This window comes from Diceros bicornis, chromosome 17, assembly GCF_020826845.1.
Source record: "Diceros bicornis minor isolate mBicDic1 chromosome 17, mDicBic1.mat.cur, whole genome shotgun sequence".
Taxonomy (NCBI): Eukaryota; Metazoa; Chordata; class Mammalia; order Perissodactyla; family Rhinocerotidae; genus Diceros; species Diceros bicornis.
In genome coordinates, this window is record NC_080756.1 from 24,631,729 (window position 1) to 24,648,054 (window position 16,326).

Sequence of the window (16,326 nt, forward strand, 5' to 3'; positions counted from 1 at the left end):
TTTTTTAAAAATATATGTCAGAAGAAATTTGGGGATTTAATAAATAAATGAATGCAAAATGTTTATATGGATCAAATCAAAATTTTTCCATTTTTGGCAGATGGGGGCGGTTCTGATGTTATGGAAAGAATATTGCACAAGAAGACTTGGGTTTAATTTTTACCTCTGCTATTTACTAAGCGTGGGAACTTGCGAATCGCTTAATATCTTCGAGCCTCAGTCTCTTCATCTATTAAATGGGAGAATTTGTCTCATGAGGTTGTTGGTGGAGTTTAAATAAGATTTAAGTATGTGAAAATACCTTCCAGAAAAATAAGTCCTTGGTAAAAGTTTATCATTAAACTCATGTTTTTTGCATGTATTTATTACTAACAGTGTGTCAGTCAGTTTGTGCAGCGTGAATTTATTTTTGAGACTAAGATATTACACTATTAGTTTATTGGAAACTTGAGGCACCTATACTCATAGAGTCCATATGATGAGATTGTCTTATATTTTAAGCCAATTATAATGAGATCTTTAGCTACTTCAGTAACTAAGTTACCGTGGATTATTTCCAGAACCAAACCGCTTTGCACCAAATTCCTTTCTGGTCTGAATAATATTCTAACCAGTTCTTGGATATAGAGGATGTGTAATTTGTCCTCATTTTCCAAGTTATATGACAAGACTTAAAATGTAACCATGGGAATTCATGTTATTTTTTCTGTGAAATGAGTAGCAGGTTAAAATAGTTGATAATTACATGTGTATGTACTTGTTTATGAATATTAGGGAGAAAATGTCTGCTTAGAATTAAGCAATTCATTTTAAATCAGTTGCAAGTGTCTTATGTGAAGCAGCAGTTTATTATCATTTTTTCATTAGATAAATGAAAATTATTAAACAAAAAAAAAGGCCACCTCCCTTGAAAGGAATTCATTTGAAGTAATATGTGAGGCATCACATGATTAACAATTTTTAAAAATTTAATTGATGGGAAAAGTCTTTTTGCAACTCTAGTAAGTTTAAGGTCAGGTGTAACTTAGAGATAAACTTACAAATATCAATTCTGTCTTGCCTTCCAAGAAATCCAAGTCAAATGTTCTAGTTCTATTTGTTAAACGTGTTGAAGTCGATTGACAATTGCTTGCTTGAAATGAAACACAACTATTAACATTCCTTTTACAATTCTCTTCCTCTCTTTATTTATTTATTAGCCTTCAAAAAGAAGAGTCAGCTCCAATATAAAATCAGATTATCCTGTGCATCAAGGACATATGAAAAAAGGCTTGGAGATAGGAGATGGAAGTTTGAGCACGGTTAATGGCAGGAAAACAGTATAGCTAGAAATACGTAAGGATTGCACAAATAAAACAAATTTAACTTTGATTCAATGGTCCTGAGATTATGTTTGGGATCTGTTGTGAAAACATGTGATACTGTGAAGAGAAATGAAGTGACGTGGTCAAAGCAACAGACGTGGGAGTAAATGTTAGTTTCATTATTAATATCATAAGTAGAAATGGGAGTAAGTTTTCAAGAGGCAACAACAGCCAAGGATTGTGGGAAGCAGTTAGGCACACGTTAAATGAATGTGACAGAGACGAGTGAGAGATTTGAGTTATGTGATGGAAAAGGACTTGGCTTGTTTGGGCAAACGACTATTCCAGGGCAAGAAGAGCCTCATGTATTTGGACACAAGGGACGGGTAGGAAATTGGTGTGGCCTTGATGAACATGAAGTGTTGGTAAAGAGGCAAGGACATTATGGTTCTAAATTACTTCTCTGATTCACTGGTATGATATAAAAATAGATCCCTGGCGTTTTAATAATACATAAGAATATTTTCGTCTTTACTTTTTATTCCATTTTAAATTTCCTCCAAGTAATTTTTCTTTAGTATGAAGAATATGCTTCTAAACAGATTTTTACATATTGTTCATATCCTTAAATAAGAATGTGATGGTGAAGAAATGGGATTGAAATTGTAGAACGTATATGTTTGTTTATACAGAGTTGTTGTGAGGTCATACTTCCTAATCAAAATTAACTATTGATTAAGATTATCAAATTTAGCAGTACAGTTTAGTCAGTGATTTATGTATCAACAAGCAATTGGAAATTGGAGTGGCCCCATATCTTTCATGAAAGCATTGATGTGATGTTTAGATTAATCTAATAACTCTGAATGGACAGCAATTTGGATATTATAATGACTGAAACCCTAGTTTTCTGGCAAAATAAATATATATTTGTTAAATTGGTTTTTAATATTTAAAAATACTAATCTGCCTTCTTGGAAAGAATGCTATTCAACTCGATGAATTTTCAAATCCAATTTGACAAGGCAATCGTTCAAATGAGCCTGTCTGTTCCTTAGTTTCAAGCAAGCTGGATTCAGCAAAACAGCTACTGGCTAGCCATGAATAAGCACAGACAAAAAATGCAGAAGTAGAGACAGATGGAATCCCCACGGCCAGAGAGGTTAGGGAGACACTGTGGAGGTTTTGGGATTTGATCTGGGCCTTGAAGAGTGAATCCAATTTAGATTGGCAGAGAAGAGTAAGCACGGAGAAAGGGCAAGACATGTTTTGGAGTTTTTCTGCAACAGGAGGCTTATATCCAGGATGGTTAGTAGATTAAGCTGCAAAGATAGGGACCAGATTGTGGAGGAACAGTAGGTTATAGGGAGTGATTCTACTCTAGATTTGCCAACCACTAACTTACAGCAAACATTTGGGAAACTTCTCAACTTCGCACAAGTTCCTTGGCTGTGTAAAGGGGCTAACTCTATCTGTTCTCCCTAGGTCACAGGGTTATTGTGAGAATTAACGTATAATGTATATGAACATACACTGTTAAAGTCAAAGTGTTATAAAAATGTCAAGTGATAAATCTGTCCAACTGTGAATCTGTACAGCCATGTGTGTGCATGATTACCAACCTGAGCTGGGTGCTATACTCTGCTTGGTAATTGTACTATGCATCCCTTCTCAGTTTCCCCTTATTTCCTACAATGATTATTTCAAATCCTCACCATTCCCTGCAAACCTTTCACTCTACCCATCCTCTTATTCTCAGCAGATAACTTCTTTACCAACCAAAAAGAAGCATATAGTAACTTCCTCATCCTCCTGCTCCTATTACATAAACCACATGCTTCACACCCACCCTTCCTTTCTTCTCCCTAGTCTCAGAGGAATAGCTACCTATCTTCCTAGAAGTAATGGGTCCACCTGAGTGCTGAATCTCATCTCTTCCTGTCTTCAGAGGAAATTGTCTGCCTCCGTTATCCCCTCAAATTCAGTTTTCAACTTCTTCTATTTGCTCCTTCCCATCAGCGTTTAAATATGCTCGTTTCTCCCTTAACCCCACATCCCCTTCTAGCTTTTGTGTTATTGCCTCTCTTCCCCTTTATAGCCAGATTTCTTAAAGGTGTGATCTATTCTCACTGTTTCCATTTGTTCATGTCAGACACTCTCCTTAACCCACTCCAATCTAGATTTTTCATCCCATATCCACTCCAAACTGTTCTCACCAAGGTCACTGATAACTCCTCTATTGTGAAATCAGACATCTTTCAGTCTGTGTCTTGCTTGACCTCTGGGCAGCAATTAATTCTATTGATTACTCTCTCCTTCAAACACTTATTTACCTTGTCTTCATGATGCTACACTATATTGATCAGAGATCAGAGTTGCAAACAATAGAATCTACTCTGGCAGTTTAAGCAGAAAAGGAATATATTGAAGGACGTTAAGTGGCTCACAATATATTTGTGAGGACAAGTTTAGATGATATTCAGCCAAGACAACACCCATTATACCTGGGTAATAATGTCACTGCCTCTGCGTCTTGGTGTCAACACCACAACTCACACAAACATTGCACAATTCTCACTGATGACACCCAGGACCAGTCTCCAGAAGCTACGCCACTGCTATCACCCCTAAGTGCTGAATGTCTTCTCCACCATGCTTGCTAGAAGATTTCACAACCTTGCTTAGTCAGGAAGTTCTCTTCTGAATTGAAGTTTTGCATACATGCCCCTGATTGGCAGTCCTAGGTTACAGGCCAAATACTAGCTGCTAAGGACACTGAAAATTTGAGCTGTGACTTCTGTCTTGGGGAGATGTGGATTTCCCCAAATATAGAGGATGTGTTGAAAAGGTGATAGTTGACCAAATTTCAGCAGTCGTTTACCTCCAACGCTCTTCTAAATTTCCTGCTACCCTTCTGAGCAACCTTTCTCAGTCTCCTTTCTTTACTTGCCCCTTAAATGCTGAAGTTCTCCAGGGCTCCATCTTAATTTTTTTCTCCTCATTCTGCACCCTGTCCCTGGTTGATGTTGTCTATCACCATGGCTTCAATTACCTTCTCTGTGCTTAGGACTCCCAAATCTTGATCTTCAGCCCTGTTCTCTCTTCTGAGCTCGAGGCCCACATATCTAACTGTCTCTTGGACATTTCTACTTGGATACGTCATAAGCACCTCAAATTCAACATGTCTAAAACCATACTCCTCTTTAACCCAAATGCATTCCTCCAGTTCCCCACAGTACAGATCCACCCAGTTGTTCAGTTAAGAAAGGAGGATGTTGTCCTGGAGAGCTTCCCTCCCTCATCTGCAGGCAACCAGTCAGTCCCACAGTGCAGTCAATTTTAGATCCTATATATATATATATATTTGAATCTGGCACACTTCCTCTACATTCAACTAGAATGTACTGTCACAGACACAGGAATCCAAACTGCTAAGTGAGCTTCCTCTTAGCTTCCAGTTTGCTAGTCTCTAATCCATTCTCTACCTTGCAGTTAAAAAGATCCTGCTTAGCAACTCATGTCATCTCATTCCCTTGCTTAACACCCTTCAGAGAAGAAGCACATACGCACCCCCCTATGCATGTTCTTATATGGGTATAGAGCATTTCTGGAAGGTTGCTCGGGAAATTGATAACAGTGGTTGTCTCAGGGATTAGGAGTGGGAGAACTGAGTGGTTGAGGGTCAGACTTACTTTTATTGTGCACTCCATTGTATTTTTTAAATTTTATAACATATACACATATTACGTATTAAAAATTGATTTAAAAAACTTCATTAGGTTCTCATTGATCATAGGATAACATCAAACTCTTTCACATGGTTTGCAAGACCTCCACACAAAATAGCTCCTGCTTACTTCATTAGCCACATTGAATGTTCTGCTCGTCTTTGAGTATATCAAATTCTCCCCCTTTCCAGCATTTGCACACAATTCCCTTGTTTGAAATGCTCTCCCCTTTTCTATCTCACCTGGCTAACTCTACCGCTTCTTGAAGCCTATGCTTAGATGTCACATATCCTGGAAGCTTTCCCTGGCCTGCAAGACTAGGCTTGGAGCCCTCAATTTGTTTTCCAGATGGACTCCCACTACACTTTTTTGTTGTTATTTGTCTCTCTTGTCAGAAAGACCAAAGGCTCTGCAAAGACAGGTACTACATCTGTCTTTTTCAAGGCTATGCCATTGGTGTCAAAGTTAGTACCTTGGACAGAGTAGGAATTCAATAAATATTACTTACATGGATAAACTACTCATGCTTTTGTTTCGGCTGCCCCTTAATATTCCAAATTATCTCCTCTTACCCCAAAGGTATTATTTTATGATCCACTCCTAACCCTGTCTCAAATTTTTCCACTGCGTGTCTCCAAATGTATGTATTTTAAATTCAGGAATCCCAAAGCTAGGAATAATGTATATTCTATTAAGAGTAGCAAGAAAACTGATATAATGCTAGAGCTTTCACTCTTCTTGAAGAATGTGCCATACAATTTACAGTGAATGAATTTAAAAAAATGAATGAAGGAAATTTATGGCTACTATTTTGAGATGTCAAAAAAATCATGTTTTAGTAGCATGTGACAGATACAGTTTTTAATAGATAAAAATTAATATTTGGTAAACAAACTCATTAATGCCACTGACTTTAAAATGATTGCTGGCAATTCCTTTAAATGTTAGCTTATTTGTAAATTACATTTTAATTTATTCTTTACTGATTTCTCACTGAGAAGCTTACTTATACTTGCAAATTTTTTATTTTTTAAAATACTCTTATCTTCCCAAATGTTACTGTCAAATCTCTTTCCGGAATTACATTTCTCAGAACTTAGCCTTTTTCTCAGCTTATGAATTAAGTTATTGATCTCTTTGCCAACTTTGCCAAGCTAGTTTTTCACAGCTGGTGGGCCAAGGCTTTACAGTAATCCATATCAATCTGTATTATTCTTCAGTGTGTGGAGTCCTTGCTAGTGAGCTGCATGAGTTCAAGATTTTATTGGCTAAGCAAGAAGGCATTAGTGTTCATTAACATGCTAATATAGTCCTTTTACAGGGCAAAATTTAGATAAATGCTATAGCCTTAGAAATACACTATGCTTTTAAAAAAATAGCATCAGTGACATACAAGGCATAAGATGGGGGTAGCGGGGTGTGTGCAGAAGCAGAGAGGAGTGGGGGCGTGGTGCCTGAGTGCCCACTGCCTCCAAGGTTAGTCTGGAGACCAGTCTATAGGCCAAAAGGAATATTAATTTGGGATCTGGGGTCTGGAAACAGTGTTCTCATTATGATCGCCACTCATTAACCACGGCCACTTGTGCTAGAGGGATCTTCCGAAAACACAGATCTGATTCAATTAATCCTCTCCTAAAACCTTTCACATTTCGTATGGGATGAAGTCTAAATTTTTTAATGTGGTTCAGAAAAGTTGCATGATCTGATGCCTGCCACCTCTTTAATTTGTTTTCCATTTCTTCAGTTGTAAATGACTGGGGTTAGGTTAGATGACTTCTAAAGTTCCTCTCAGGTCTAAAAATCTATGATTCTGAATGATTACTAAGCTGGCCTCAGCTTTCAGATAGGATAAAAGGGACTTTATAAATTTATAAATTCATGTCTCTAAAATAGATCAGCTTGAATTTTATGGGGCAAGAGAAGTTGTTAAAGTATAAGAAACATAGTTTACTTCTGCTTTGTAAGCTTCGTGCCTTATGATTGTGTATCCTACAAAATCCTGGAGCATCAGATGCTCCGCTGTGACCATATAGATCATGTTCTCTTTGTTAGAATTGTAGAGTTTGAGAGCTGGTAATGACTTGGAAAACTCTAGCCTTTGTTTTTATAGCTGATGAAATTAAGGTCCAGAGAGATGAAATGCCTGTCAGGTTTATAATACAGCAAGACTAGAATCTAGGCTTCTTTATTCTCACCCCAGTGTTCTTCCACTATACAGGGCTGTTTCGCCACGATGGCTTGTGTTCACTGTTTATACAAAAAGTCCATTCCATGTCTAAGTAAATGCCAGGCAGTGTACTGGGAGGACAAAGGATTCACTCTGCCAATTTGAGCTCCAGGTCAGACCAGTGTGAATGAGGATTCTTATCCTTTCTCCTTCCAGATGAAAGGCCATGAAAAGATTCATTGATTCATTCAGCAGATATTTGGTGAAGGCCAGCCGTTGTTCTAGAACAAATAAGATTCGTTGTCCCAAATCTTATATTCCAATAGAAATAGGCAACAGACGTATTAACCAACAACTTAATAGGATACTTTCAGACCCTGATAAATAATATGGAGAAACTGTGGCTGGGAGGTTACTTTAGATTTAGTAACCACCTAAGACTCAGACTTTTATTAATTTTGTGAATGTTCTCCTCACCTCAATTGCACTTCTCTTATCAACTCTGTAATTGCACTATCTTACCAACTCTTGTGAGATTTATTTTTCTGTTTCTTCCCCACCCCCTCCTTCCACATGGTTTAATGTTTTCATATCACAGCAAGGAAGGTGCCTTCCTCTGTTTGTTGGACATTTAAGTGCATTCACATTATATCTCATATCTCCTGTGTTTCCATTTTTTTCCTCACACAAACTCCAATCAAATGGAATATTCATTGTTCCTCAATGTTTCTTATTTTTGCTGCCTATGCCAATACCCTAGACTTGAATCTCTACAGCATTCCTGCTCGTCTTTGAACATCTCTATTTGACAGGAAACTCTCTTCTCTGGCAGCCCTCTCCGACTTTGTGCAAGTCTGTCACTTTAAGCCTACTTCTTCAAAATCCACCTCAAGCCCTGCCACACGTCAGATTTTACTGGGTTGCTTCTGCCCCTAGTCATCAATCTGTTCTTTGAATACTAGTCCCTGTAGTGTGTGCTTGCCTGCCTGCCTTCCCGCCTTCCTTCCTTCCCTCCCTCCCTCTCTCCTTCCCTCCTTCCTTCCTTCTTTCCTTCCTTCCTTCCTTTCTGCCTGCCTTCCTGCCTTCCTGCCTCCCTTTCTTCTTTCCTTCCTTTTCTCTCTCTCTCTTTCTTCACTCTCCATATAAGACCTCATGTTGTTATCATGTAAGTTATGTCCTGGCATCTTAATTTCATTATCAGCTCCTCAAGTTGGAGAAGGGAAGAATTATAAAATTATCTATATCACCAAATATAAATTCCCAAATGTGTTCTGCATTAATAGGTACTTAGAACAAACAATCACTGTGTTTAAAAAAGTTGGCTGATGGTTGAAAGGGGCGAAGGGGCACATATGTATGGTGATGGACAATAATTAGACTCCTGGGGGTGAGCACGATGAATTCTATCCAGAAACTGATATACAGTAAGGTGGACCTGAAATTACACAATGTTGTAAACCATTATGCTCTCAATAAAATTACTGGTGGAAAAAAAAGTTGGTTGCTCCCTATTTAACACACGTTGTATATGTTTCTGTTTTGTAGTGTGCATCACTTCATAACATTATCATTTAAGTGCTATTTCTCCAGCTAGAATTTTTCTTTGTGATCTAATGCAGCACTTGGACATAGTGCATGTCCATTATATACTTGTTGAATAAATGAATGAAGATTTTTTTTTTGGTGAGGAAGATTAGCCCTGAACTAACATCTATTGCCAATCTTCCTCTTTCTGCTGAGGAAGATTGGCCCTGAGCTGACATCTGTGCCCATCATCCTTTATTTTTCGTATGTGGGACGCCTCCACAGCATGGCTTGATGAACAGTGTGTAGGTCCACGCCCAAAATCTGAATCCACGATCCCTGGGCCGCTGAAGCAGAGCACGTGAACTTAGCCACTATGCCACCAGGCCGGCCCCTTGATCCATTTCTCTTAATAATACAAATGAGGGGAATGCTACTTTGTGGATTCATCACAAGGATTTGAGAAAGTAGACTTCTGGAAAAGAAATACTTTGTCTGGTCAATGCCTTAAGGCCTTTAATAAAGAGTATTACATAATGATAAAATATCTGTAAAATACTTTATGTTCCATGTAGAGAGGTGCTATAAAATGGGGACAGTTTTACTGTCAAAATTCACATTCTTCCCAATTAGTTCTTGTGCCTATTCTGGCTTAGCATCTGTAAGTTTTTGCACTCAGAACTTGTGTGAATTACTATGGAAGTTCCTCAATATGATATCTTATTTTACTGTTTTACAACTTCTCATTTATATCAGGTCTCCACATTGTAATTTCATTTCTGTTCAGACACTTACTGGGATAGCTATATCTCTTCTTGTATCTCTAATAAACTACCTGTGATTGGTTTCATATCTTTAAGTGAAGTTATTCAAGTTCTGGTATATATTGGACACTTTATTTACCTCTTGCAGGGTTTCCCCAAGGTACAGAACAGTCGGTGAATCAAAAAATGATATATGGTAGGCTTAGTAATTGAAGCTTCCAAGACTCTAAGGCAGCCCAATCTTTCTACTTTGATTCATTTTATCAAACATAGGTACATGAATGCACTGAAAGTTTCCAAATATATTTAAAATTATGCAAGACATCTTTGAAACTGCAGCAAGAGCTGTTGGGAAAAAACTCTTATGGTTTCTGTCATTTGAACATCACACATTCCTGTTAGAGATGTTTTGAATACTTTTTTAAAAATGCTTTTCAATTAGTAAATATTGCCCTCTCCCCACCAAAGAAAATTTTAGAGAACTCCAGAATATTGGCCACTGTTGACCTCTTTGCCCTACTTGTTCTTCACAGACATTGATGAGTGTGCTGAAGGGCGCCATTACTGCAGAGAGAATACAATGTGTGTCAACACCCCAGGTTCTTTCATGTGTGTCTGCAGAACTGGATACATCAGAATTGATGACTATTCATGTACAGGTAAACAGTAGCTATTTAGGAAATAAAATCTTTCTATGCCTTAAATTTACTTTTAAAGGTTTGTTATAACTCTAATTTTTGGATGAGTATGCTATAAATGCTCCCTTCCAACAAAACAAGTCATAAGCTAAAGCAGATGGTTTTTGATTCCGTAGTTAGTTCTGAATGTGTTCTAAGGAAAGGAATTCCTGCTTGCTCTGGGTAAGTTTTATACTCCCTGTTAGGAATGTAAAGAAAAACTAAAGAACCAAATCAAACTTGCTTATCCCTTCTGAAAATTCATCATAGATGTTCTAATTTAAAGAAGAATCTAAGAGCAATACACATTACTTTATAGTCAAGAGCTTTGATCAATAAAAGAAGGCTTTTTTGCTTTTATAACCCTGTAGCTTTGGCATAGAAATTATGTATGCTGCAGAGTAATTACCTTCCATAGTTGGTAGAATTGCAGTTTTTTCCTTTCAGTTTCAGATATTTTGAGTTACATTTTCCCCATGATCATAAAATTTTGGAGACAGAAGAATTCTTAAAGGTAATCTAGTCCAATCTCCTAACTTTCACAAATGGGGAAACTGAGGCTCAGAGAGATTAATTGTCTTACTCATGGTCATACAGTTAGTGAGAGGCAAACAGGGGCCAGAAGACAAGCCTCCTTATTCTTAGCTCTTATGTTATTCACCATTTAATTTGCAACCATACAAAAATAAATAAGGGGAAAAGATTCATATTTTATGTAGAAATACATTATTCAATTTATAATGTGCAGTAATTAAACTGCATTTCTTATAGATTGTTTCAGTTCATTACCTTCAACTCTAAGAGAAATTTTTCCCCTACAGATCTTATAATAATAATCCTAAATCAGAAATCAGTAGGAGAAATATAAATCACATTTTCTGGACCTCTGACTATTATACAGTTACACTAATGACGAAGTTGCACCATTTGCACAAATGATGCAGCAGTTTAATATAATTTTCCTTCCAGTGAGGGTGTTATTTTTTCCCCCTAATTAATGCTTCATAATCTCTGTCCTTCTCACATCCTTTCTTTTTCTCACAGAGGAAAGCATGATATACCTAAAAGGAGAGAAAAAGAAAGGAAGGGAGGGAAGGATGGAGGGAATAAGGAAGGATGAAAGGAAGAAAAGGGAGTGAGGGAGGGATAGAGGGATGATGGAAGGAAGGAAGGAAGGAAAGGAAGAAAGAAAAAACAAAGGAAAAGGAAGGGAATGGATGGAAAGGGGTTCAGTTCACAAGAACCAAGATGTTAGAAGCCCATTCTTCAGTATCTCTGATTACAAAAATAATTTTTATGCATAACAAAGTTTATTGATTAGTTATCTGGATTAATGCTTTCTTGGTTCACTCACATAAGCGTTAATTAAATTGGGCAAATCTTTCTGAGTCTTACTGGATATCTCCTCTTGGAACTGGTCTTGTGTAATGGAGAAAGAATAAAATATCTCTAGAAACAAAGATGGAATCAAGAGTTTCGGATTTATCAAAGGACAAAGATGTTCTGAGTGAAGAGGCATTCATTTCAGATCATCCTAATACGTCTCTCTGCTCTGATGATTACAACTAAAAAAGGAGGTTTGATTATTTTTTGTGTATGTTGATGAGCCTGCAATCTTCCCACTGTTGTGCAGTTCGTTAGAGAGGGAACAGGAGAATGGGAAGGGTGGACCAGTAGAATGGATGGGAAATGGTCTTGCCCAGCTTAGGAAGTAAATTGATCCTTTAGGGCAGTGGATGGCAAATGGGGGTGATTTTGCCTTCCCACCTGCCAGAGGCTATTTGAAAATGTCTGGAGACATTTTTGGTTGTCACAACTGTGGGAGGGAGGGTATTGCTACTGGCTTCTGGTGGGTAGAGGCCAGAGATGCTGCTCAACATCCTATAATATTATTATTAGGCTAGCTATCCTCTTGAGGAAATGTCTTAGTTTTCTGAGACCCTTTCACCTGAGCGCTTTTCTCTGGTTACTTTCCAACTGAGTCATTAATCTTCATCCTGCACAGGATATCCAGTATGAGACAGCCCCCCTTATAACAAGGAATTATATGATTCAAAATGTCAATAAAGCCAAAGGTGAGAAATTTTGCTTTAGGATCACCCAATCAAAATTGTGAGACGTACACTTTCTTTTTATCTTTCCCTCTTCCTCTTCAAGTTTCTTTGAGGCCCCAAATAGTGATGCCTTCTCTTGCTTCTCATGGTACCCAGTGTCCTTTTATTGGCTTTTGGCCATAAAAGAGACCCCTTCTCAGTAGGGCCCACTCTCCCCCAAGTTCTTCCCTCTCCTTTCTCTTATCAAACCCCTGTTCTTACCTTAACCTAGGAGAATGATTCTCCAAAGGTAAAATTGCAGGCCTCAGCAGAGGCGGCAGAGGGGACTTCTTAGGGCCTCTCAACTTACACTCTCCTGATGCCTGCTCAATATGCTTTCTACTGATCCTGACTGCTTCTGTTCTTCCAGGACCTTCTGATGCTGGCTTTAATCCATGTCACACATCACAGCAGGTCCATAAAATGTCTAAGCACAGGGAATTCTATTAGATACTTGACTTCTGTTGTTAAACAAAGAGCCTCCTTTGGTGTTCCCCAAGGAGTTTCATTTCTGAAAGTACTTAAGTTTTTATATCATTGAATCCTCCTAGTGCTTACATTTTATGATCTCATTGTTGTAGTTACTTCTTTTTCTCTAACATGTCAATACTGATTTTTTTTTTTAATCATCACTGTCATCCTGTTTGTCAGGCTTGTTTAGTTTGGTGATTATGGAGAAAGAGTAGTGAATTTTATGATGATATTAAGTTCTCTTCACTTTTCTTTATTACTGTTGGTTTCCTAGCATTTAAAAGAGTCTGGGAGGCTACTGTTATGCACAAAACGTTAAAGAGAAAGGTTTACTACTAGGCAACCGAAGCCAAGATTTTAAGTCAATTGTAGCCCATGCATGCCCCTGCCTCAAATAGCTGCCTTGTGTGTGTTTCTTTAAAGTTCCTTTTCAAGCAATGTAATTTGCCTAAAGTGTTTAAAGAGATGATATTTTGGAAAGGCGGCTGTAACATTATTCTTTTTTATTCTGCATTCTTCAAAAAAGAATTTAAATTGAAGCTGGTAATTTATTGTATGGATTAAAAATAACTTTTTTTATCAGCTGTTTAAAAATAGTTCTCGATGGATCTATCAAAATCACAAGTACAGAACAGGACAGATAATTCAGTGTGTGCGCACGCGCGCGCGCATGCGCGCCATGATAATTACTGATGTATACATACTAAAGGAAGTAAGAAAATGAGGGCAATGGCAGAGAGGGGGCCACAAAAATCACAGATCAGAGAGAACAACAATAACAAACAGGGAGTGAAAACATATATATCACCGTTCACAAAAAAATTCTAAATAACAAGGTTGTTTTAGTTGTCAAATGCCTTGGCACTTTAGTAGCCTATCACAGAAGAAATCTTTAATAAATGTTAGCTACTACTCTTGTTGTTGTTCCTATTGTGATCAGACTAGCTCTCCTCTTGAGTAAATGTCTTATTTCCTTGGGACTCTTTCAACTGGGCACTTTTCTATGGTTACTTTTCAACTGAGTCATCTTTTGTAAAGTAGGTAGCTTTGCTGGAGCAATGGATTCAGCATGTTATTGTTTATTCAACTCTGCTTACTATGTACCTCTGAATAGGGGCTTAAAAAAAGAAAGAGACGCTTGGTGTAACTGAATAACACTTTCTCTGGAAGTTAGAAAAATGCCTTCCGTAGGAGGATTTGTTGTACTTCCTAGGATGGGGGAGGTTCCTCTTGTTCTGGTAATTGAGTGTTAGATTGGGGTGCCCTGGAGTTAGATGCATGCGTCCAGGGCCCTACTGTGATACTCATCTGCCCGGAGTCGAGAATATGACCCCTGAAGAATTAGTGAGTCTGCTCAGTTCTCAGGCAGGGCAGAGTTTATGAGCCCGACTGCTTGTATGTGGATTTCTTTTCTAAAGAATCACAATCAGCAATCAGACAATCCTACCATCTGGCCACTAGTTGCCATGACTGTTGGGAAAGACTGTTGCATTTTTATGAACGACCACTCTGAATTTTCTTTTCCTGGAATCAGCATTGCAAAATATAATAAAATTGTGACATATTTCATAAAACATGAAAATCAGACAACTTTAGGCTTTAAAATTTAAAATATGGCCCCTAACACTAATGATGCTTCATTCATCTCACTATATATTATTACACTGTGTTGTTATTATTGAGTAATTTGAAAATATAAACATAACCACAAAAGCAAATTAAAAAACCAAGCCCCAGGACTCAGTTAATAATGAAAAGGTATTTTTAAATAAACATAATCAAGAAAGCATCTCTAACTAGAAGGATGTGCAACTATGATATACAACTATCTACTGGGGCTTTGGGGAAAAAAAACGAGGAGGATTGGCAATAGATGTTAGCTCAGAGCCAGTCTTCCTCAGCAAAAAGAGGAGGATTAGCATGGATGTTAGCTCAGGGCTGATCTGCCTCACAAAAAAAATAAAAAAATAAAAAAAATAAAAACAAGAAAGCATCTCTAGAAGAATGTGTACTGTGGTTACCAGGAAAGGGTTAATGTTTAGAAAACTTCATGCCACGTTTAGAAAACTCACAGAGAACAGAAGTGAGACGTGTCTGCGCAGTTAGTGAGGAGGCCAAGGCAATGTGCTTATCTCTTTTCTGAAACACATATGTGCACGCATACAATTAGCAGTCAGCCCAAAATGGAACAGGCTCAAAGGCTCCGGAGCCGAACTGCCTTTTTAAAGATGAAAAGCTTAGAGAGGAGTCTGTGCTATCTGAATCTGTCAGTGAGTGGGGGAAGCATACCAGCTTCAATGTAGCAGTTTCCAGGCTTGTTAGAGCCTTTATGCAGCATCCCAGCGCAGCCATCATATCCATGTATCACCTCCAGCCCTGCCGTGGTTTGATCGTCAGAGCACCTACTGGTGTGTGTCCACACAAGCCTGCCTCTGTGCCAGCTCTCCTGAGCACTGAGATGATGGGAGCCGCCTCATTAGCCACTCTCACCTGCTTTGACTTGGTTAGTCAGTAAACTCTAATTCACCTTTGTCCCAAATGGATATATTATTTGAGTTTTATTTTGGGGTTTTTATGAAAAGCATAGAGCTGAAAACTCATATAGAGAAATAAAAAGATTATACATGCCAGGAGTGTAATAATAGTGGTGTCTTGGCAACAGACACCTGTGGAGGACGGGATTATTGAAGTTGAAACTCAACAGATGCCTTTCATTTCCTTCCTTGATTGTTGGCTCTGACGTGTTAGTCGGAATGAAAGTTTGACCATCCTTGCGCCTCCTTACCGTTTGAATGCTCCATGGAACAGAGTTCATCTTCCTGTTCTGCTGCTGATCTAATACTGCAGTGGGTGTGTAACCCTCTGGGGACATCACATTCTCTTGATGATCTCCTTTCCTCCCCATCCCAGCGTATCATATCCAGGTCGTGGGTTTGGGCTCTGAGGGTAAGTTTCTTCTCTCAAATCAGGACCTTGTCTCTCCTGTGTGCTTCTGCTGGGGCAACGAGCCACACTGACTGCTTGGATAGTGCTTTTACTGTCTGTCTGGTGCCGCCTATTTTCGTGATTTGTACTTTCTTCCTATAACTTCTGATGCCATATAAGAGGCTTCCTTTTGCTTAAAGTTCTTTTATCAAAGGGTAGAACATTGTATTAGTTATCTACTGCTGCATAACAAATAAACCCCAAACTTAGCAGCTTACAACAACACACATTTATTGTCTCACAGTGTCTGTGGGTCAGGAATCTGGGCATGGCATAGCTGGGGCCTCTGCTTCAGGGTCTCTCAATCAAGATGTCTGCCAGAGCTGGGGAAGGATTGGTTTCCAAGCTCACCTATGTGGTTGTTGGTGGATTCAGATCCTCACTGGCTATTGACTGTAGGTTGCCCTCAACTCCTTGCCATGTGGCCTTTCCAACATGGCAGCTTGCTTCATCAAAACCAGTAAGACAGAGCCTGCTAGCAGGATGGAAATCACCACCTTTTGTAACCTAGCCACAGAAGTGACCTCCTATTACTACCTCTGCTGTAGTCTCTTGGTTGGAAGCAAATCACTAGGTCCAGCCCATACTAAAGGGAGGGGATTACACAAAGGCA

General features: G+C 38.5%; 1 protein-coding gene across 4 annotated transcripts in view; it reads left to right on the forward strand.

Moving 5' to 3' along the window:
* Positions 1-16,326, forward strand: part of NELL2 (neural EGFL like 2) — a 349,420-nt gene that overhangs the window by 204,847 nt on the left and 128,247 nt on the right. For all 4 annotated transcript variants that reach the window (XM_058558457.1, XM_058558453.1, XM_058558456.1 and 1 more), the window contains exon 14: positions 10,021-10,146. In XM_058558457.1, coding sequence (XP_058414440.1) covers positions 10,021-10,146 — 126 coding nt within the window. The remainder of the gene's footprint in view (positions 1-10,020; positions 10,147-16,326) is intronic.